General features: G+C 56.3%; 1 protein-coding gene across 1 annotated transcript in view; it reads left to right on the top strand.

Annotated features, from left to right (window-relative positions):
- TIMP2 (TIMP metallopeptidase inhibitor 2) overlaps positions 1 to 23,175 on the top strand; it is a 45,965-nt gene that overhangs the window by 15,551 nt on the left and 7,239 nt on the right. Inside the window, exons 2-3 of the mRNA XM_036997110.2 lie at positions 16,889 to 16,989; positions 18,910 to 19,018. Of these exons, the coding sequence (XP_036853005.1) occupies positions 16,889 to 16,989; positions 18,910 to 19,018 (210 nt within the window). The remainder of the gene's footprint in view (positions 1 to 16,888; positions 16,990 to 18,909; positions 19,019 to 23,175) is intronic.

Below are 23,175 nucleotides of genomic sequence, written 5' to 3'. Positions count from 1 at the left end.
CGCAGGGTGGGAGGCTCTGATGGGAGGTCGGCGGGCTCAGATTTGAATCCCTGCTGCGCTGCTGATGGGCTGGTGGCCGAGGCAAGTCACTTCACCCTGTGACTCTGAGGTTCCCCATCAGAGTGTAGGAACAGTAAGAGAGCTCCCCTCCCATGGCGGCACAGCCTGAGTCACAGGGGTCTGCTGTCAGGTCTACATGTGATCAGTGTCCGGTCCGCACAGCAAGCCCCACTTAACCCTGTTTTCTTCACCTCTGTCACCTCACTGGGTTAAGTCACTCGCAGTCCCAGGACTCAGCTGACTCACAGATCATAGTATGGGGGCTTCCAGCCAAGAACACGGTATGTGGGGTGGTCGGAGGCCTGTGCTCTTTGTGGGGTGGCGCCTGCATTGGTTGCTGGGCATTGCATCCACACGGCTCCCTGACCCCGCTGCAGTGGGCATCTGGCTTCTGGGGGGTCTGTGACACTGTGAGACCAACCCCAGGAACTGGAAGGCCTGGTCTTTGTCGTGACCACCACCAGTGAGCTGTGTGGCTGTCTGCTGAGCATGGTGGGCCGCCACAGGCTCTGGACACAGGAGGACTGGCCGTGGTGTGTCCCCAGTGGCACCTGCCTGGCTCCTCCTGTGCCCACTGTGTCATGGCCCTGAGTGGGCAGCCGATGCCTCTGGCACCTGTGAGGGAGCTGGAGGTCACACAGCACCTGGTACCCTCTGCCTGTAGCTGGGTCTGATGTCAGAGCCCTGGTTTGGGCACCTCACAGGCTCCAACACAGTGCCCATCGCCACTCCCCCTCACAGGGCACAGGGTGCCCTGGGGTCTGCTTTAGGGGTCAGAGGCATGAGGCCTGTTGCTGCCCTGTACTTCTCTGCTGCCTGCAGAGAGGGTCTCTTCTGGCCTGGGAGGGGTCTGCCTCTGCCGAAGAGCTTCTGAGTGACTTCCTGGGCGTGGCTGTGGGCTGTGGACAGGAGAGAACGGGCCCAGTGTCCCCTCGGTGCCACAGAAGGCCAGGGGGCGTCCACCTCGCTTTCCCACCTGCTATTCTGAGTGGGGCTTCTGTAGGGCAGGGGCTGTGGTGGCCCTGAGTGGTTGAAGGCAGCTGGCATAAGGTGGCCTGTTCAGCTCTGGGGAGCAGGATGGGGTGACCAGAGAGGGAACCCCAGGGAACTGGGAAACTCTGGTCTCAACCTTGCAAATGGCAAAGGGCTTAGAGGTGGAGGATCTGGGGATGTGGGTGGAGGGCAAAGATGTACCTGCTGGCTGTTACGGGGTTTTTAGTGACTGTAATTTCTGGACTTTATTCCCAAGATCTCTGTCCAAATGGCCTTACGTTGTCATCCGTTTGCTTGCCTGCAGGAAAGCCACTCGGCAGCACTGGGGAGCGCGCCCCAGCAGGCCCAGCTGAGGCCGTGCCGGTGTACAACTGGGCTGGCACTGCAGAGCCGGGAAGGCTCATCTGCGTGTTACTGATTGTCGCTAGTTAACAAAAGGTACGAGCCGGTGGCTCCAGATGCGGAAGTAGAGTTTGCGTCTCAGGGTGTGCTGCCCCTCAAGCCCTCCACGCGCCTCCCGAGGCAGGCAAAGGCGTTCACAGCGTCCCGTGCCGCTCCCCACCTCCTTGGGCGCCCCGGGGGCCATTCGCAGGCGTGGGGAAAGCTCAGGCTTTGGCAGTGGAGACTCAAATTCAACCTCGGCTCCTCCCCGTGAGCTGGGAAAGTTACTTAGTCCCTCTGTGCGTCCATTTCTTTGTGTGGACATCAGCTTGTGTCTTGGGCATGAACTTTAGGAGTGCAGTTGCTGGTTCGTATGGTAAATCTCTGTGCACCTTTTTTAGAAACTGCCAGTCTCTTTTCCAAAATGACTGCACTGTTTTGCATTCCCACCAGTAGGACTAAGGGGTCCGATTTCTCCACATCCCACCAACACTTGGTATTGTTGGTCTCTCTAATTAAAGCCACTCTAGCAGGTGTGAGGGGGTAACGAACCCCTGGTGGCTTCGACTGGCATTTCCCTAATGGCCTCTTTCCGTGTGCCCTGTTAGCCACACACATCCTTCCTTGGTGAAGGATCTGTTTTCATCTTTGCCCATTTTTCAACTGGCTTATTTGTCTTCTTAGGATTGATTTGTAGGAGTCAGTCCTGCACTCTGGGTTCAGGTTTTTTGGTGGATGCATGATTTTCCGGTATTTCCTTCTAGTCTGTGCCCTGGGCTGTCGTCTGTGCCCTGGGCTGTCACTCACTAATGATGTCTTCTGGAGTGCAAAGGTTTTAAAATATTGATTATGCCATTTTATCAATTTCTGTTATGACTTGTACTTTTCGGTGTTGTAGCTAAGAAATCTGTGCCTCACTTGAGGTCAGGAAGATACACTTAAGTCTCTTTGTTCAGCATCTACTAGTTTTAGACCCTACGTGAAGGTCTGTGATCCATTTTGAGTTCATTTCTGTATATGGTGTATAATTTTGTATATGGTGAGAGAAGGGCCTGAATTCAACTTTTTTTGGCACGTGGAACTCCAACTGTCCCAGCACCACTTGTTTCCCCCATTGAGTTGCTGTGACACCTTTGTGGGAAGTCTGAATCATTGTGTTTGATGCCCCAGCGTTCTCCCTGTCCCTCTCTGCACTCGTGATGGGCAGTTGGCACACTGGTAGACTGTAATATTAGGCACCATTCTAAGTGATCATCGTAATATTAGGCATGACCAAATTTGCCAAAAGCAGCAGCAGTGGGGCCAGCCTCCATGGGTCAGAGGCACTGCGGTGTGGCCTACGTGAGTGGCAGGGGCCTGTTCCCACCACTTGCCAGCTGTGTGATCTGGCTTAAATTTCTTAATTGCTCCCTGCCTCAGTTTCCCCACTTGTGTGCTAGTAGTTGCTTAACCACAAAGCACTTCTGTAAAAAAAGATGAGCTGAATACATGTAAAATACTCCAGAGGGGTGGGGTGCTGCCCAGTTAATGCTCACTGCTACGCAGACGTGTTTTCTAACCACTGCCCTTGCTCTGGGCTAAAATTGCTCAACCTCCACACAGACTGAGTGAAAGAAGGGCAGGCAGGTGCAGGGCACTCCGCGCAGTGGCCAGCTGCCCAGGAAGAAGCGGCTCCTCTAACCTACAGATGTGGCTGTTTTTGACATCAGCTGCTACAAGTGCCCACAGATGTAACTCCATCCTCTTTTGGTATAAATGCACCTCCGTCTCTGGGAAGGCCTGGCAGAGCAAATGCCCTTTCCTGAGGCCAGGAAGTCCTCCTCTGGTAGTTACACAAGGAAACAGCTGGGAATCATGAAAAGGAAATACCACCAGCTTAACCGCCTCTCTGATTGGTGTGCACTGGGTTCTGGTACCAAGTGTGTGCGTGTGCGCCCCCACGCCTACCTATACCTAGCAGGCTCCTCCCTCTTCCCCTCCTGACCTTTCCTCTGTTCATTTATAGGTAGCTCCCCATCCGGAGGGCCTGCCGCCTGCCTCCTTGCACCCGGTCTGGGACCTGACACACCTCCTAGGGCAGGGCTCTCAGCCTCTGCACTGTGGACTTTCGGGGCCAGATCGCTGTTTGCCGCGGGGCTGTCCAGTACCCTGTGGGGGGTGCTGAGCAGGGCCCTGGCCTCCTCCTACTAGATGCCAGTAGCACCTCCTCCCTCCAGTTATGACAATGAGAAGTGTCTTCAGGCATTTCCACAGGTTCCCTGGGAGGCAAGACCACACCCTGTAGAAAACAGCTGCCCTACGGGCTCTTGGTCACAGTATGTAAGATACATCAGGAGACAGAGAATAGGCCTTGTGGGCGGATGTGGGAAGAGGTCTGGAGGGACGGGTTTTGAGCTTGTCCCTGCGTTCAGATCCCCACGTGCCTTGAGTTCAGGGGCTCGCTTGCTCTTCCAGGACACTCCAGGCAGCGGCGTGGTCCTGCTCTTGTGGGCCTGACAAGGCACGGCCGTGGCATCTGTGGCTGCCCAGCCCCCGGGGCCCTTGGCCCTCCACCCTCCGCTCAGACCACCTTCCTGCAGAAGTCATGTCTGCAGAGGTCTCTGACGTGAAACGATAAGTGGAGAAAGCCTCTCAGCCGAGTCCCGGCCCTGACGGCAGGGCCTTGCTTTTGAGGCAGAGGCACAAATCCCCACAAGTGGGAGCGAAAGGAGGCCTTGAGCTGCGGAGCAGACGGGACCTCCAGCAGCCCCAGGGCCTGGCCGCCGTGTCGAGGGCAGAGTGGCAGGTGGCCCCCAACCAGCACATCCGAGGCCCAGAAAGGCTGGGTTTAGTGCCTCTGTTAGGTGAGGGAGGAAGCCGGGCCAAGGAGCAGGCCCCTGACTCACAGTGGCCGACCCAGGGGGGGCGCAGCCGGGCCACTGAGAGCGAGGGAGGGGCACGGAGCAGCCGTCAGGGAGAAGAGACAAGCGCTGCTGGAACAGCAGGCCTGGTTGCCCCGGCCCCGGAGGAAGGCAGTGGGCCTGGAGAGGCAGGGTGCCACCAGGGGTGCGGGCCGGGCCCACCCGCGCTGGAGCCCCTTGGAGAGGAATCAAGGAAAACGAGTGCCTTCAGTGGAGAGCAGTGGTGGCCGCTGTCCTGACCCCCCTCACCTGGGCAGAGGGGTGTCTGGGAAGGAGCTCCTGGCTGCTGCTGGGGAGGTCAGGCGCCCGGAGGGAAGGGAGGAGAAGACAGCCTGCGGGGCTGAGGCAGCTGGGCAACGGGGCCACTCCCCTGCTCCAGGCCTGGAAGGCACCTGCATGCATCAGAGCCCCAAGGCCAAGGTGAGCGAGCGGCCAGCAGCACGTGGCCAGTGGGCTGGAGGCGCGGGAAGGGAGCCGCACCCCAGGCGACGCCGTGCAGCACCCTTACAAGGGCAAGTGGCAGACAGAGCTCGTGTTTGTCTTCAAGAGTTGCTTAAGACAAACAGGAAACTGAAGGAACACCTGAGCTTGCACCTTGAACCCAGGCTGGGGAGGGGCCAGAACCGCAGGGAGGGACAGGGATTCCCAGAGACCCAAGAATGCCGAGGTGAGACGCAGAGAGAAAAGAAAACAACATACTCGGCGGCACTGGGGCCTGCGCGGAGGGCCCCCCAGTCCAGCGGGGGTGGACGCCCACCTGACAGCATCTGAAACAATCTGAAAAGGGTCCTAAGCAAAATCGAGAACCAAAAATATCGGAGGTTGGCCACACCCATGTTTAACAGGGAGAATGAACTGTCTCTCCAGGGACGTTTATCAGGGATGTTTATCAGCGAAGAGGACCTGCTCCCGCACACCCAGAACCTGGCCAAGAACCACCCAGCCCCGACACATGGGTGCAGGGCCCCCTTCTGCTCTCCTGTGGGGACTGGCGGACGGAGTTGGCTGGATGGCCGGGAAGCAAAGGCAGAAATGGAGATGGAGCAGAGAAGACGGAAGCAGCTGGCATCGCTTCAAAAATCCGAGCACCAAAGATGAGCTTGGAAGCCTAGGGCCTGACCAAGCTGGGAGGTGGGAGGGGAGGGCAGTGGCGGCCTTGTCGGAAGGCCCAGGAGGGGGCAGGTGAGCACAGCCCGGCTTCTCCCTCAGTCACCAGCCTCCTCGAGGACACCAGGCGTGACCAGATGAGCCGTGAGCTTCAACAGCAAAATTTAGAGCAAAACAAGTTGCAGTTTCTCAAAGAAGCCTGGAAATGCTTGCAAGAGGTTCAGGGGATGTGTTCAACGCGAGTGTCCCACCCATGGTAAATACACGGCTGGTAACCGGGCGTCAGGCTGGAGCTGGTGGCTGAGCCTGTGCGCTGTCCGTGTCACCTCCAGGACGACCCCTTTAAAATGTGTCCTTTATCGTTCCCTTCCTCCGCGGCAACTGCCCCGTCCCCTAAGCTTGCCTTTGAAATGGAGTCCTTTGCACAAAGACAGGAGCCGGGTGGGGCTAGCCTGAGGACCGCACAGGTAAGGGGCTGAGGCTGTTCCTTGGGCCAGCGGCACAGGTGGAGGCTGCAGGTGGATTAAGCGCTCCAGATGTTTCTGCAGAATAAACGCTGGACTTACAGAGACACGCAAGGTCAGGCAGACACGGTTCCAAAAGACACATCACCGGCTGCTTAGCCACTGGCTGAGACATGAACAGATCGAACTCTCAGTCTTTAAAACCAGCAGCGCCAACACCTCTGTTAGTAAGAAATCACTCTAGTACATTCATGTAACTTTGCTATCACAAAGTGGGAAGGAGGCAGGGAGAGAGAAAGAGAAGAGAAAGAGCTTCAGAGAATAAAGGGGAAATGGTTCTCGGCAGCCCGGCCCTGCTGGGTCACTCCCTCTGGGGCTGGCCAGTTTCCTACCCTCAGCAAACATGGAGACAGTGCACCGGGTAAGACTTTACCTGCCGGAGTATATTGCGGATACTTAGGGACTGGACCAGGGGTGGGCAAACTTTTCCTGCAAAGAGCCAGATGGCATCACTTTAGGCTTTGTGGGCCCTACAGTCTGGCTTCTACCCACCCCAGCCTGTGCAGTTTGAAAGCAGCCATAGACGATACATAAATGAACGGTTGTGGCTGAGTTCCAATAAGACTTTGTTTACCAAAGAAGGTGGTTGGCTGGATTTGGCCCGCGGGCCATAGTCAGCCGACTCCTGGACCAGCATATCAAGGATATGATGTAAGTGGTTCGTGGCTCCGGAGCCGGCCTCCTCCTCCCTTCCCAGGACTCACATGCATTGAGTTGGATCAACCATCTTGGGTCCTAACACATTACATCATTGGTTCATGAATGGCCTGTTTTTTGTCTTAGGTATATTTTGTAGACAGTATAATGGGCTCACAGTTTGTGAGCCCATCACCAAAGCCCAAGATCTGGAATATTTGCTGAAAGCCGACATCTACCTGTGTGCTACTCTCCATTTCATTACACACACACACACACACACACACACACACACACACACACACACACATATGCACAAGCACGTGCACACTGTACTGTTTAGTTTTATGTTTGAAGTTTATAAATAGGATATTGTAACGTGGTGTTGTGGAAGCGTTTTTTGGATTCAGCAAGGTTAATTCGTCCATGTCATACATAGGTGCCATTTATTCATTCTCACTGCAGTGTCATGATATCATGTGACTCTGAGCCTTCTTTCTGTAGCTACTTCTGTTTCGCGACTGTTCCCCAAGAGAACTGCATCCCTAAGGCCCTTGGATCAAAGTATCCAAAGTGCTTTTGGAAGGCTTAAAGGCCACAGCTGGGATGTGGGTGTGGGGAAGGTCATTACTCCTTTTCTTCCCATTTTCTCCCTTGTATTTGCCCTGGAACATGTTTCTGATCTTACACAATGTTTCCTTTACAAACCCTGAGTGAGGAACACCACCCCAGTTGCTGGCAGTGAGCCGCGAGCCACACACGTGGGACTCACAGGACTTGAGTGCTAGTGGGGACACAGGGAATGAGTAAATGTGATGATGGATTGCTCTGGGGCACCGGGAGATGCGGGGTGCCAGCTGGACTTCCCTGGAGAGCATCCATTCACCGTCCCCAGACAGGCGCATTTGTGTCGGACAGTAACAGCGACCCACGAGGATGCCTGTTTTGTTTCTATACCCGCACGAGTGTGGGTCAGGAGCTTCTGCCCTCCCATGTCTTCTTCGGGTGGCCTCTGTTGTCTGTGGATTTTCCACCTAAGGGGGGAAAATGTGTGGTCCTGGTTTCATTCGGTCACCTCTTCCCGAATGTCATGGGTCAGGCCTGCATAGCTGCTCAGCAATCTGATCTAACCCCAGCGTGGCTATGAAAGAGTCCAGGGCCCAGGAGACTGGTTACTCCCAAACCGGATGAGCACTTCCCGGGGGCAGGTGGCTGGTGTCCAGTCACAGGATCACCCAGAGCTCCTGTGTGTCACTGAAGGATCCCTCGGTCTGAGAGGGAAGGTGGTGCGGTGGGGTCACCAGGTTTAAAGCCGTGGCCGTGAGGGGACCTTAACATGGAGAACGAGGTCTTCCTGACTCAGCCTGGAAGCCTCAGCCTAACAAGTAGACAGGCCTGCCTTTGAGGGTTTATTTTTGTTTCTACTTCCAAAGGTGGTATTTGTGGCCCATGTGCTCTAGGTGAGGAATCTCCCGTCTTGGCCACACTGGAGCTAAAAGTAGGTGTAGGGGACAGGCAGCAAGACCCGGCAGAGAGTGACTCATCTGCCCAGCGGTCACACCCACACTGTCCCCTGGCAGCAGGACGAGGCACTCTGCCCTTCCCCTCGGGCTGCAGAGGGTCACAGGGGCCGGGGTATTTCGCTGCCTGGGCCGGAGGCATGGGACCTGAAACAACCAGTCTGGGCCCCTGTCCCATGAGTCCTATGGAGATGGCGTGGGCGACTGCCATCTGCCGGCACACCCTGTCCTGCCCGTTGGTCTCCCTGACGCTGTTGGGCTGGGGTGCCCGGAGACAGTGCCCTCTGGAAAGGCCCAGCATTCCTGGGAAGTTTCTGTAAAGCGCTGTGGGTGGCAGAGAGGAACCCCGAGGCGACGGCCGTGTGCACCTCTGTCCTCCTCGGCCCTTCCCCTGTGGGCCCTCCCTCCCTCAACACTGGGTCTTCTAGAGCTTTCCACCTGTGCTTATGCCCCCACCTTCGGGAGCGGCTTCCCTGTTCTCATCTTACTGTTTACTAGAACCTTCGTCATCCGCTGTTACCCGCAGCCCTGCACATGAGTCCTCCCCAGACCTCAGGAAGGCCTTCATGGCCGACCTGGTGGTGGGCATGTTCCCCTGTTGGTGCAGGGCGCTTGCAGGGGGACAGCAGCATTGCTGCCAGGGTGCACTCTGCATAGGGTGTGTGCAGGCCAGCGGCCAGACAAATGCCAGGACAGGAGGGGCAGAGACTGCAGCCCACGCCCCCTGCCCCTGCGCCTGCTGAGCCGGCAGGCATTGTTGGTTTTGGATGTGACCCCGTGTTCCATAGGTGCTACTCTGAGGGTCCTCATACCTGTCCCCTCCCCTGCCCAGCCGGGAAGGTGGCCATAGCATGTATGATAATGTCCAGAACCTCAGAAATGTAAAATAATGGGTAAAATAAGATTTTTAAAGTAGGGGGAGACCCTCTCTGACCTGTAGCAGCCCCCCTACCTTTGCCCCCACCCTCCTCCCCTGTGCCGTGATGGGGCGTGACACAGAGGCGCAGCGGCCCTGCCAGTTCCTGCAACAGCCAGGCCACGTCCCAGGCTGGAGATGGGGCTGGGCTGACTGCGCTGCCTCACACCGCCGGCTGTGGTGGGGGCAGGGGGCTGCGACTCGGGCCCTGGACTGCGAGACTCAGCCCGCCAGCGGAAGGCAGGAGAGCAGCGTGTGTGCCTCCTGGGTTCTCTCCGTGTTGGAAGCTGGGCCCGCGCGCCCTGGGGCTCCAGCCTTTACTTCCCTGTGTTTGTCTCCTGCCTGAGAAACGCAGCGGGTAGGGGTCTGCCCACGCACCGCATGCCTCGGAGTCCCACGTAAGAGCCATCGCAGCTGCACTGTCCGTGCTGAGAGGCCCGAGCCGGGACCCAGCCCTCGGGGGCTCACTCCTGAAAGTGAGGCAGCCTGGACAGGGACGGGGGCCTACCCGAGGCCATAGCCCACCAGCGGCAGCGGTGACAGGCCCCTGGCGGCTGCCCTCTGTTCTGAGATGTGCGTGGCTCCTCACGGCCCTTCTTTGGCCTGCGGGCAGTACTGTGGAGGGCAGCTGGGGGATCCCTCGGCACCCCTCCCACCTGCCCTGCCCCTGCTCCGGGCTCCAGGCCTGGGCTTTGTCGTGCTGAGCTTGGCTGCCCCTCAGGGTCCTGGCGAGAAAGCACAGAGCAGCCGTTCCCCCACAAAGCCGCACTGTTCTCAGCAAATCCTCCCAGGATGGGGATGCATTTTTTTCAAATGATTCAGCAGCACGTGAATGGGAAGGGCCTGAGCCCAAGGCATGGGGAACTGTGACCAAGGCCTCTGGCATGAAATCCCGCTGGGCCTGCTCGGAGGAGGGAGGGAGGGGGCCGGGGGTTGTGTCAGGGGTCTGACCAGGTCCTGGGGGTCCAGGGAGGGCAGCTGGAAGCTGGGCAGCTCGTGCTGCAGCCTCTGCCTGCACGGCCGGAGCACGCGCAGAGATGTCCCCTGAGTGCTCCAGGAGGAGCCAAGCCAATGGACAGGAAATGGAGATGGAGAGCTGGTCTCCATGGAGACGAGGCGTCCAGCGGACAGCAGCTCACGCGTATGTGCTAGAATCCTGAGCAGCGCTGGGCAGGCCTGGCAAGTCCTCAGGTACCAAGCTGATGGACGGTGTGGCCCAGGACTGGGGCTATACTCTTTACCATTTTCTGTCGTGTACCCCATCACCCTCCCTGCCCCCCCCTCAACCTCCCGGAAAGCACATCTGCTTTGAGCATTTCTAGCCCTGGCCTGAGGCATGCTGGCCACATCTTGCCCTCCGTCTGGACGGTCACAGCCCTGGCCAGAGCTGGGGACGCCTGCTGGCTCCTGGGATGGGAATGTTTGGCGGGACTGGAGGGTGCGCCTGGCCTCACGGCTGCTGCAGGGACAGAAGCCCTTGGTTCCGTCCCAGTGCCACAGGGATAGCCCCCTTTTCTTTTCTTTCTTCCTTAAAAGGGGCAGCCTTGAAGGAGGTCTGTTCCACTACTGACCCAGAGGTCTGAGCGCCGGAGCCCAATAAGGCAGAGCTCAGTGTTTGGGGAAAGGCCCCCACTGTGTCCTCCCTGGGGTACCTGGGAAGGTGGGGGCTGTGGGGCAGTGAGGCAGAGGGAGGGGCAGTTGGGGCTTGACCCTCGCAACCTCCGAGTGCCGAGCCAGTGCTGACGCCATGCCACACGCCCTTTGTGACATCTCCCAGGCTGCTCTCCCACAGCTGTGTCCCCATGCAGGCCTGTGGGGAGTGGCGTGGCCTTGACCTGGGGAGTCAGCAGGCTGCAGCCCACGCGAGCCCAGTTCCCCTTCCAGATGGTCGGCCCCTCTGGCTGTGAGGTCAGCCCCCTGCTGAAGAGGCATATGCGGTTCCATTGGCGGGGTTCCAGGCTGTTTTCTCTGTGGCCCCCAGAGCCCACTGAGATGGTTCAGTTTATGTGCAAGAATTTGGGATCCGACAGTAGTTGGGGACAGGGCCCTGTGAAATCCAGTCATTTCATCACAGCTTTCACAGGGCAAAGCTGCTGCGGCGGTGTTGTTCCCGGGCACATGTCTGGGGTGTAGATGTGGGAAGTAGGACCACCCTCTTCTGACTCTGACCTTGAGGATTAGCGCATGGCTGGGATGGGTACTGGGGCCATCCTCAGCTGGAGCTTCGGACAAGCTCATCAAAATTCAAACGTCAGGCACATAATGTCCTCTGTCCTCCCAGAAGGGACAAGAAGTTCGTCCCAAGCAGCAGCTGTGAGAGGTCGCTGCAGCATTGGCAAGGACTCCGGTGGCCCTGTGATTGGAGGGTGTACATGTGTAAACTCACGGCAGCCCCTTCTCCGGAGAGCACAGACGTGTGGACCCCACAGCCCTCCCCAGGTACCCCGGCAGGGCAGAGCACGCCTGCAGGGCCTGTCCACCCTCAGCCTGGCTGGAGTAAGTCAGGGCTGGGCTTGCTCTGAAGTGGCTGGCATGTCATGCTACCTGCGACAAGGGCATGGGCCAAGTGACTCAAGGAAGATGTTTGCAGGTCTGGCTACAGTGACCCTGTTTGCAACTAAGACATGTTCCTTAGAGTGGCTTGTCCCCAAAACTACACGCAGCTGCTGCCGCCTCCGAACCCTGCTGCTCATGGTGTGGGGCTCTCAGGTCACCTCCCGTTGTGGCCACAGCAGTGGACGGCCCCCACCCACTCTAGACTGGGGCCAGGAGGGTCTTTGGCAAATGTGCTGGCAAGTCGAAGGTCCCCATCTCCCCTCCCCTGAATGTGCGGCATTAGGAACATGTTCCTCACTGGAGGGGCCATTTTCTGCAGGGCGGTGAGCCTGACCAAAGTGGAGGGGCACTGTGCCTGCCGATGGCGGTCTCCCTGCGCGCCCCTCCTGGCGCTAGGCAGGATGCTGCAGTAGGCAGGCTGGGCTGGAGAGGACGGCAGCCTCAGTGCACACATAGGGCCCAGATGACTTTCACCTTGTATTTAGTTGATCTCCCAAACCTGGAGACTTCTGCATCTCTTCTGGACAGATGCATGATTTTTATCTAAGCCAGAAGCTCGGCCTCAGTAAGCATTGGGGGCTGGAGATTTAGCCTGTACTGAGCGCATCGGAACCAAACCATGAGTGTCTAGAAGTCACGCTTGCTGTCCACAGCTTTACCCGTGCTTTGGGGCTGGGAGCCTGTGCCCGGGCAGATTGGCCCCGTCGCGAATGTCCTGTCAGGGTGTATTCATGTACGTACCCTGTGCGGTCCCTCCACAGAGCGTTTGGGGCCCTGGTGAGATCATAGAGGCGATTCAACGAGGGTGAAATAAATTTCTTAGAGGCAGCTCTGTTCTGGGGTCTGGCTCCCCATAGACTGTGGCCACGGCTTGCTCTTATTCTGGGTTGCTCCCCGGGAATGTCCATGGACGCAATAGGACTTTTAAAAGGTGGGGATAGGGTGGAGGGTGACTTGAATCTCTACCTGGGCTGGTTGAGTGTGCTGGGGACACCCAAGGTTTCCCCAAATCCCTTCTCTGTCCCCTTTCCCCCAGGACAGCAGCAGGACAGTCTGGCCTCTGCTGGTTTTCCCTGGGCAGCCCCTTCTCCCTGCCAGGTCTGAATGTAGCCTCATTGTCCCTGACCTTGACTTTCCACCCACCCAGTTCTTTTCCATCCCAGATCTGGCCGAGTGCACTAGGGGTTGTTTGTGCAGGCTTCTAGCAGGGGGAAGTGACATCACGTGGTGTCCTCAGCCGGGTGGGGGCCGGGGCTCTGTGGTTGCATGTGCTTTGAATTAAGTCAATGGCTGTGCATTCCAGTAGCCAACATCTGGCAGTGAATTCATCAGCCAGTGTCTCACCCTTGATCTCAAACCCAGATGTTGTGTTACTAGCAGAAGAGAAGGAAGAAAAAACAAAATCTGAGCTGCTCAGAGAAAGGCCATCATTTTTTGAGAGCAAAGTGGTTAGAACCAGGACCCCTGTCCTTTGAGCTCCACCCCCCGAGGCCAGACACCAAGGCCCAGTGCATATTGGGTGTTTGGGGAACATGTGTCCATGCCTGGGTTTTAATTTCTTCCCATATTCTCTGGGTCTCTCTGCTTTTTTCAGCCCTGTTGTTTCAGTGGCCTGGGAGTCTAAGTGGCCTGCATCCTGGGGCTCAGAGGTGCCCATCACCTTGGAGGCCAGAGCGGTGTTTCTGGAGGGCTCTTCCTGCCTCCCCCACCCCTGTCCCTGGCAGCCGGGGGCAGTGAGCTTCTCTGTCTTCCTGCCCAGGCCGGGTGCTCCCTGGAGGCAAGGTCTATGGTTGAAGGCCCTCCCTCACCTTGCCCTTTCTCCCTTTGGCCAACAGGAGTTGGCCTGTGTTTTTAAGGTTTGCACTGGAAAGGCAGCCAACCCTGAGCTCCAAGTTTGGCATGTAAGACCGTCCCTGCCTTGGCCTTGTGCAGGGGGCAGAAGGCTGAGGGTCAGGACACCGCCAGCCAGAGCTGGCTGGGGTCCACAGTGACACCGCCCACCCCAGCCCTCCTTCCCTCTCCCCGTCCCTCCCTTTGTGGCGAGGGGGCCCGTGCATCCTGTTTCCTTCAGCTGGCCTGTGGGATCTCTGGGCCACAGCACGACCCTTCGCTGGAGCTTGGCCCGTGCCCTCCCACCCCGGAGTGCTGACCCCAGGCCGTCCCCGCCGCCTGAGCGCGTCAGGGTGGCTGCCCGCCTGTCTACGCAAACAGGTGTGTCCCTAGCATTGCTCCCTCATGTCTGGCATGTTTCGGTGATTTGGGACAGGTTCCCAGAAGTCCTTTGCCTCTCTTTATTCTCTCCTTCATGTTCTCTCTCATTTTTCAAACTGAGGAGAAAGTTCCCACCCAGAATTCAAAGACCCCAAAGCTTCTGCACTCTTGTTCTGCGTGGACAAGCCCAGCTGGAGCTCCTCCTGGTCCCCCGCCCCCTGCCCTGCAAGCAGCTGGCCGCTGAGCAGCCAGTTAATGTTCTAGTCTTAATCCCATGAGTCTACACTGAACCCTGGACGCCAACAGCCTCTTCTTTGTGACAGTTTGAAAAAGGAGAGTGTGTAACCTGCAGCCCCAAAGCAAAGCAAATGCGTCTGGAAGCTGCATCCACCCGGCCCCTGGGGTTTGTGCTGACCAGGATGCGCTCCGTGGACCCGAGCAGCTCCCCACACCTCCGTCTTGCAGGAGTGGGACACTCCGCGCCGCTCTCCTCCAAGGCAGCTTTTGTTCTGTGTCTGAACTGGACACGTGTTGTGTGCCAGGCCCTGCATGTCACACACACCTGCCTCCCAGGTCTCCCGCGACCTAGCGGGGCGCAGGTACTGGTTATCTCTGTTTCAGACGGGCGTGGCTGTGTGTGGGCGAGGCCAGAGAACTTCCCCAAGACTGCGGAGTGGGGAGGGGAGGACTGATGTGGTGCTTAGCCCCAGTGCTGCCCCTGTCAAAAAGGGGCTCAGGCTGCCTGGGAGCCCGGGAGGCTTTTGTAAGAGAAAAATGCATAGACCTTAATGCATAGAATGGAATGGAACCTTTTGGCTGTTCGGGGTAGTTTTTGCTTGTTTTCTGATCGTCAGGGGTGTGTTTATTGAACACCTGCTGTGCGTTAAGCATTGTGCAGGGTAAGTGGGCCTCTCAAAAGCAGTTCCAAGAAGTTCCCGATGGCCTGTAGAATTGGTGTCCTGAAGTAAGATCTGGCACCCCTGCTCCTTCCGGAATCATTGTTTCTTGGATGTCCCTGATTCGTTACATGCCATGAGCTGATGACGATGCTGTACAAGATCATGCTTAAGATAGGGTTAATCTGGCCTGTTTGCAGGTTTGCATTCACCCTTTTTGTGCAGCATCGCTGTGAGGCATAGATAGATAGTGCGAGGGGCCAAGGGCAAACCTCACCCAGGTTTCTCAGGTGCAGCTCAGTCACTACCTGCAGCTAGTGGTAGTGAGCACCGACTATTCTGTGGTTGGAACGTAGCCTCTGCCTGTTAGCAGCTCCCAGGACCCTGAGCAGACAGGTGTTCCAGTATTCATAGCAGAGTGGATGAGAGGTGTGGAATGTATCAAGTGCTACAGCAGAACAGGATTTCCCAAAGCAAGATGGGAAAGGGCTATTTTAGCTGGATCTTGAAGGGTGAATAGAAGTTCTCTAGGCAGGGAGGGGGAAATGGCATTCAGGGCAGAAGATACTTGCCTGTCCAGAGGTGGGGACACTCTGGGCAGGTTCAGGTTTGAGGTGTCTTGTGGGTGGTAGAACTGCAAGAGCAGGGGTGGCTGCTGAGGGCACTGAAGTAGTCACTGGCAGGCACCAGGCTGCGAAGTGTCTCCTACTGTAGATGAGGGCAGGGGTGGCCAAGGAAGATGCTGCGCTGGAAGGGGCGTCTGTCACTATAAAAGACAGCTGTGCAGGGGTGGCGGGAGGCCCTGTTTCCAAGGGCAGGGCCCTCTGTTCTGGGGTGGCCCCCAGGTGGCACTGCCCAGATGTGGCTTTGCAGACTGGGCCTGGCTTAGCCTGGGAAACAGGAACCTGCGGCCTTGGCCTATCATGACTCAGCGCCAGCAGAGAAGAAACAAGAATGGGGTTTGGGCCTGGGCAGGTGGTGGGGCTGTGGTGTGGGGCTCTGGTGCCAGGCTGGGATGCAGCGACACAGATGGCGGGATCCGTGTGCCTGGGCCTATGGGACAAGACAGCAGGGCCAGGGCTTTCTAAGGTTCACACTGCCTGCTTGGAGGTGGGGGCTCCTTTGAGCCTGCCACTGTCTGCTCCTTATTTCTCTATTCTGCTCACGTCCACACTAAGCGCTCAGCAGAGTGGCCCTGTGTGGTTAAACTGTTGAAGGGCAAAGCTTTTAAAGCCATTAAAACAGGCCATGCCACCAACTGATAAGCCTTGAAATGAAAAAAGGCGGGGCCCTGTCCAAGCAAAGGCTGATGGCCCCTGTCAGGTTGTGGGGTGGAGCAGAGTCCTGGCTTAACTGCTAACAGGAAGCCCTGCGGTGCATGGCCTGCCAGCAGCATCAGGCCCCCGTGAACATTCCAGAACCTTCCCAGCCTGACCTCTACCCGCCTCCTTCATCTTGCATCACCGTCTGGGATCAGCTTCCATTTGGCCTCTTCCTCCGCTCCTGCCCCATACCTCTGCCCAATGCCTGTGAATGTTTCCTCCCCCAGTTCCATGTCCGTTGGGGTAAAATGCGCTGCCCCTCCTCTGCCATGGCCCTGATAGAAATGTGTCATCATTACAAAAAAATCCTCCTTGAGACATTTTCCAAGGACTCTTTTTGGTCAGATTAGGGGGCTAACAGGAAAGACCTTTTAGATGTAAGGCCCCCAAACCTAAATATGATGAGGCCTCCTTAAGGTAGGTGGCCACCCCTCTGCCTTCATCCTGTAACAGCCAGTTGGCCAACAGGCTGTGGATGGAGGATGGGTGGAGGGCTCTCGGTGTCCTGACTGCGTGCTCAGGATCGCAGGCCAGGTCCTTTGTGCATCTGCTTCCCCAGTCCCCAGTACACGCTGCAGAGAAGGACAAAGGACCTCCGCTCTGTTCAAATCAGTGACTGCCTCAGAAAGCCCCACGGGCACGAGGGGTGGGAGCTTCTGCTTTGGGCCCCTGTTGACAGAGGATTCCTGTTGAAGAATCCTGGACCTAGAAGGCGTCAGAGCTTCCCCTCCAGGGCCGCCCCCTCGGCTGGTGCGGAGCCAGTGCCGTCCGAGCTGGGGGCTGGGATCACCTGGCCGTCTGTGCCCTCCTCAGAGCCAGAACGGTCTTGCAGGCCCTCTGCTTACCTCTGTGTCTTTGTTTTGCAGTGATTAGGGCCAAAGCGGTCAGTGAGAAGGAGGTGGACTCCGGGAATGACATCTATGGTAACCCCATCAAGCGGATTCAGTATGAGATCAAGCAGATAAAGGTAATGGTGGCCACTGCCTGGCCGCTCCATCTGGCAGAGCGGCGGAGGGTCGGGAGGAGGTGGGGCCCTGGGGCAGGAGCCGTGCAGAAGCCTCCTACTGTCTCGAGGTGCTGGCTCCCCCGAGCACAGGCCCGCCCTCTGAGAGGCAGACAGTGGGGCGTCAGGCCAAAGTCAAACCGTTTTCCTTAGTCTGTAAATGCCTGAAAACTTGTGTGGATGTGCTATATTCCCATCAACTAGGTTATTTCAGAAAAGGGTTAGCTTCATCTTGAGAGGTAATACATCAGCAGTATGGCCTCGGCATTCAGTCAGCAGGTTCACCATAGCTTCTGTGGAACGTTCCATGAGTGCCTGCCCGTGGCTGGGCCGTTGTGGGGTTTGGAGGCAGTGAGGACTTGACTCTTGCCTCTGGGAGCCCTGATTCCCCCAAACGGTGGTGTGCAGTCTAGTCTTACCTGGTTAGCTTTCAGTGCTAAGAGGAGGAGGATTTGGACGAGGGAGGATTCCCCTGGACAGGTGTAGCCGGGACGCTGTCCCGAAAGAGGTAGCAAAGGAAGAAATGGATACTGTGGCCCAGCCAGCGGCAGTCAGGATGACTTCCCAGGCGGGAAAGGGCTGGGGCAGGTGTCAGGCGCTGTAGACCTTCGGGGAGGTGGTTCAGGGTGTTAGCTTTTTCAGGACACTGTGGCCGAGGGCATATGGCAAGAAACCCATGTTTTTCAAGGGAGATGGAGGGAGGGTGAAAGAACATGGTGAGAGGTTGGAAGGCCCATCTTTGGGGGAAAATTATTGTTGTCAGGAACTAACTTGGTCTATAAGGGAAGAAAATTCCAGGCTCCAGCTGGAGAGACTGCTTTATAAGGCGGTGGTAGTTGTAGCCATTGGTATCTAATTCTGTGACAAAACTAAAGTGGACTAGAGGAAATGTGGCGAGGAGGTCAGTGAAGTGCTTAATCCTTACATCATGTCATTTAATGGGTGGCCCGGTCTCTCAGTGCCAAGGGCTCTATTTATGAAGCTGGGGAGAAAAACATCTCTGCTCTCAGGCCTCTTTAAGGCATTGTGAAAAGGGGTGTCAGCCCCAAACAAGCGTCTCAGCCCTTTGATAAAAGACGTCGGCCAAGACGGTGTGCTGTCGCCGCCATTAGCGTCATCTTCCTCGGCATGGGGTAGAGCGCAGCTGTTGCAAAGCTGGCTCACGGGGTGTACATTTGAACCTCCATTTAGTTAGTCTCCTGTGTACAGTCCTGGAATATGTGGGTGCTTTCCCCTTTTCACTATCTCCCACTCCCAACACGGGGGTGGAGGGCCGTTCTCGGTCCATGCCCGTGTCCCCACCTGTCACTGACCCTGGTGGAGCAGCAGGAACATCTTGGCTGTGGCTTCTCTCACTTCCTGCCAGGGCGCTGGAACAAAGCGCCCCTGCACCTGGGCCGCAGGTGTGTTCCCAGAAGGCCCTAGGTAAATCCGAAGTCGAGAAGTCAAGCCGCCTGCCCATGGAGTCCATGCTAACTGCAGGGGTGCCGCTCTGCTTGACCCGAGTTCCTGGTAACACACAAAGGTGGTGGTCTTCCGTGCTAGGACAGAGTTACCTGGAGGTATACAAGTCCCTCCCCAGAGACTGTGAGACGACCTTATTGGTGGCAGGGAGCAGAGCGAGGGTCAGACCATTCCCTCTAGGCGCAATGTACGCCTGCCCGCCGACAGCTGCCATACTAAGGGCTGAACCTCGCCAGAGAATCACTTGGCAGTTGGAGTGGCCCTCTGCTGACCTATCTCACTGGTACCTTTCTGTCCCCCTTGGTGTGCTGGCAGTATTGTGGGTGCAGTTCGGGCCACCCCAGATGTTGTGGGTGGGGAGGGGCTTTGTGGGCTCTGCAGCCGATCTCTGTTTACATTTCCTCATCCTCGTCTTTCCAGATGTTCAAAGGACCTGACAAGGACATAGAGTTCATCTACACGGCGCCCTCCTCTGCCGTGTGCGGGGTCTCGCTGGACATTGGAGGGAAGAAGGAGTATCTCATTGCAGGTGTGTATGTGGAAACGATCGTGGAATGTTCCTGGAGGTGGCCCGGCCTGTGCCTCCTGGCTCCGGGGCGGCGGCCAGGGCAGCTCAGGAAACGGCCCGCGAGGCAGAGGGGCCGATGCCACAGGGGCTGTTCGAAGTCTCTGAGCTCTCTGCCTCAGTGGCTTTTCTACTTGTTAGAACTGGAACCTGATGGGAAGAAATGACGTAAACTGTATTCATGGGAAATTTGAGATCAGGTGGACACAAAGAGGCGAGACTTTTTTAACTTTTGTGCCTGAAAGGGAGGTGCGTGCAAGAGGCTGGGAGCCTCAAGGCAGAGCAGGTAAAGGTCTGTACCTGGCTCCCGGTCACTGTGTCTCTTTTTTTCCTTTTTATTGTGGTAAAGTATACGTAACATAAAAGTCACCATTCTAACCACTCTAAGTGTGCAGTTGGGAGGCATTAAGCACGTCACACTGTTGCGCAGCCGCCCCTGCATCTCCAGAGTGAAGCTCTGTCCCCATTGAACACCCGCTCCCTCCCCCGCCAGCCCTGGTGCCCACCGTCCTACTGTCTGTCTCTATGAAGCTGACTCCCCCGGGGCCCCCTGTAAGTGGACTCGGGTCACGTTTGTCCCTCCGTGACTGGCCGGTCTCCCTGAGCATCATGTCCTAAGGCTCATCCACGTTGGAGCAGGTGCCAGAACTCCCTTCCTTTCCAAGGCTGACTCATATTCCATTGTATGGCTAGAGCACATTTTTACTATTGCATCTCTTTTTTGTTTTTTTCCATACTTTATTCTTACATAAAATTTTCCAGAACATTCTCCCTCCCAGTCGTGGGGTCCTCAGACCTCACCAGGTGTCCCCTGGTGGGCAGGATTGCCCTGAGCTGAGACCTGCTGGTCCAGCAGGACTTGCAGTGATGGGGGGAATGCTCTCTGTGCCCTGCTGCTCTGCGTCCCTGGCAGCCGTTGGCCCCACGTGGCCACTGAGCACTCAAGGCGTGGCTGGTCAGCTGAGAAGCTGGAGCCGTGATATAACTTCATTTCAGTTGATTTAAATGTAAATGTAAACAGCCACGTGTGGCTGGGGGCCCTGGACTGGCCACTGCTGTCATGGTCAGTTAAGGGACGTTACTGCCCTCTTCCTGGGCAAAGTAGGAGTCGGATCACAAACGTAAGAGAAAGGAAGAGACAGGAGGGACAGCTCCCCTAGCCTGACATTGTATTTTGGTCCACAGTCCAAATCAAATCATAGAAATACTTCTGAGTCCAAATCTCCATGATTTTCTTCTGTTGAGGCTACTTGTACCATTTTTCCCTTCCACTGAGAGTATTCAAAAATCGACGCATATTTAGTGGGTGCCCAGCCCTGTGCCTAGTGGAATGGGAAGTTCAAGAGGGAAGCCCTGGGCCCCTGCCAGCAGGGGGTGCTCGCCTTCCCCTGGGAGGGCAGCAGGAGGGCAATTAGAAAATGAGGCAGGCTTTGTGTGGGGGGGGTGGGACGAGACCCTCGTGGGGGCTGGGATCCAGATTCCGCGTGGGGAGAAGGTGCTGAGCATGGCTGTGCAGCAGGAGATGGCCGGGCGGGGGAGGGGCAGTGGGAGTGAGCCGGACACAGAGAGGTTCTGACCTCCTCCCCCACCAAAATGCTGATGCCCAGCATCTGTCTCCCTGGTTTCTTTGTCACTACCAGAATTTTGTTCCTCTCAGGGATGCTGGGAGATCTTTTTTGTCCCTTACAGGCACTTCTCAATTTCCTAAATTTTGTATTAAGAGCATCTATTATGTGTTAACAATTTTATTAAACATACACACGCTATACAATTTACCCTTTTAAAGTCTGTCATTCGATGGTTTGGGTGTATTCTTAGAGGGCGGCAGCCATCACCACGATCAGGAAGACGTCCCCGTACCCTGTAGCTTTTACCTTCCTGACCCCCTCTCCCAGCCCCAGCCAACAGCCACTCATCTACTTTCTGACTCTAGACTCCCCTATTCCAGATTATATTAATGGAATTATAGAATATGTGGTCCTTTGTGTCTGGCTTCTTCACTCAGCATAATGTTTTTAAAGTCCATCCACATTGTAGTGTGTGTCAGAACGTCCCTCTTTTCTACGGCCAAGTATTCCACTGAGTGGACAGACTGCATTTTGTGTACCCATTCATCCTTTTGTGGACATTGGGGTGGTTTCTACCTGTTGCCTATTAAGAATTGTGCTCCTGTGGACATGTGCAAGTTTCTGCGTAGACGTGTGTTTTCGTTTCTCTTGGGTAGATGCCTAGGAGTAGAATTTCCAGACATATGGTTCCTCTGTTTAATCAGTTGAGGACCTGCTGCACTGTTTGACAAAGCAAGCTGCATCATTTTACATTTGCAATATCTACTATTTTTACATTAAGAAAAAACTGAAATCCACAGGAGAGTGGGGGTAGAGACCAAATGATGGTGCAGAGGTCTTGCAGCCTGACTACCCCACCGCAGTCACGCAGGAGATGGCAAGGGCAGAGGGGCTGCGTGGCACGCGGCATGGCATGAGCGGGCAGGACAGCAAGGAGGGAAGCACCTGTTAGGTCTCCTTGCTTGTACTTCCCTGTATTTGCTACATTTTACAAGTTATGACATCTGTTACTTTTATGATCAGAAAAATGAGATCTGGAGGAGAGAGAAAGGAGGCAAAACCTCCCGTGGAGCAGGGAATTACTGCCCCAGCAGACCAGCAGCATCTAGTTTTCTGCATCCTTATTTTGTGCGGGTCCTTTACTGGGGCTCGGCCTCCTCGCGGCGCCCTCTAGGGGCGTCTGGGAAAACTGCAGAGCTGCGGAAGCCCTGCCTGAGGGGCAGTGACCTTGGTCTGGGTTCTACAGCAGGCTTCTCGTCTCCCAGATAGTAGAAATAGGAGTGCCCTTGCCCTGGCACTAACGTTCTGCAGATGCTTTTCATTCGGATTCCATTTAATCCTCACAACCCGCTATGAGGAAGGCACTGTTGTGATCCCCGTTTTACAGATGTGGGAAATGCGGGGAGGGCAGATGGAGCCGTGTGCCCTGGCCCCGCGGTGTGTGCCTGAACTCCTTTTTATAAGCTGATTGTTCAACTGTGCTTGATGTCATTTCGGTACCTTGAAATTGGCCGAAGTGGGTGTATTTGTACCCAGAATTCAGCACATGCCACACACTGGAGCTACTCCTCCCATGGAGCCCGTGGTTAGACATGCCTCAGCACACCTCTGCCGGGTCGTCCTGACCCCCGGGTCCGTCACTCTCTGCTTCTGCATTCCCTTGGGCCGGCTCTTAGATGTCTAACTGCTCGACATCTAACCCAGCAGTCCCTGTGGAAAATCCCAGTGCTCAGGCCGCACCCCAGACCAATTCATGCAGAACCTCTGGGGTGGGGCCCAGGTGTCGGCATTCTGTAAGCTCCCTAGGGGAGTCCAGTGTACAGCCAGGACCGAGCCACAGCATCTAACCAGAACCGTCCCCGCTCTGCGTCAGAGGCCGACCTTTTGTTCCGTAGGTGCCGAACAGCCAGTCAGCACACGTTCAGGAGGGCTGAGCCCCAGCGGCCCACACCTCCTTTGCCAAGGAACTCTCTGGACATTATTTTCATCTCCCGGGGCCCTTTGCAGTCAGTCAGACCTGCCTCTTGCCGGGAGGTCCTGAGGACCGTGGCAGTGCCCTTTATTCCAGGAGATGGGTGGTTGAGACCCCAGGGCCCTTTGGCTAGGTCCTGGGGCAGGATGGTCGGGGAGACAGATTCTGTCCAGCAGTCAGGAGCCCTGGAATCCAGTGTCTGTGCTGAGTATGGGGTTCACGTCCTTTCTCTGTCCCACTTACCCTGGTGAGTGTGAGGAAACCGCAGGCCTGCTTAGAAAGTGTGGGTCCAGGACAAGAGTCAAGGGCAGAGATTGTACATGATGGCTTTGTGGGGATTATTTTGCTGGTGGCTACTTTGTTTTATTTGTTTTGGGGGACATGGTAGGGGAATCCGTTTTGCTCCTCTGCTTTTCTGAAAGGGAGAGGCGTCTGTGTCCAAATGAAGTGTGAATCAAACACAGAGAGCCTAATAATTTCACTTATTCTCTGTTAACATTGATATTTTCTTTTATGCAGAGGCTCAGTCGTTCATTTGTGCCATCAAAGGTTGTTTAACCTGTACTGTGTGTGTGTCCCCT

Source organism: Manis javanica, chromosome 4, assembly GCF_040802235.1.
Source record: "Manis javanica isolate MJ-LG chromosome 4, MJ_LKY, whole genome shotgun sequence".
Lineage (NCBI taxonomy): Eukaryota > Metazoa > Chordata > Mammalia > Pholidota > Manidae > Manis > Manis javanica.
The sequence above is the reverse complement of the archived record's forward strand: the minus strand, read 5'-3'. Positions and strand labels throughout refer to the sequence as shown.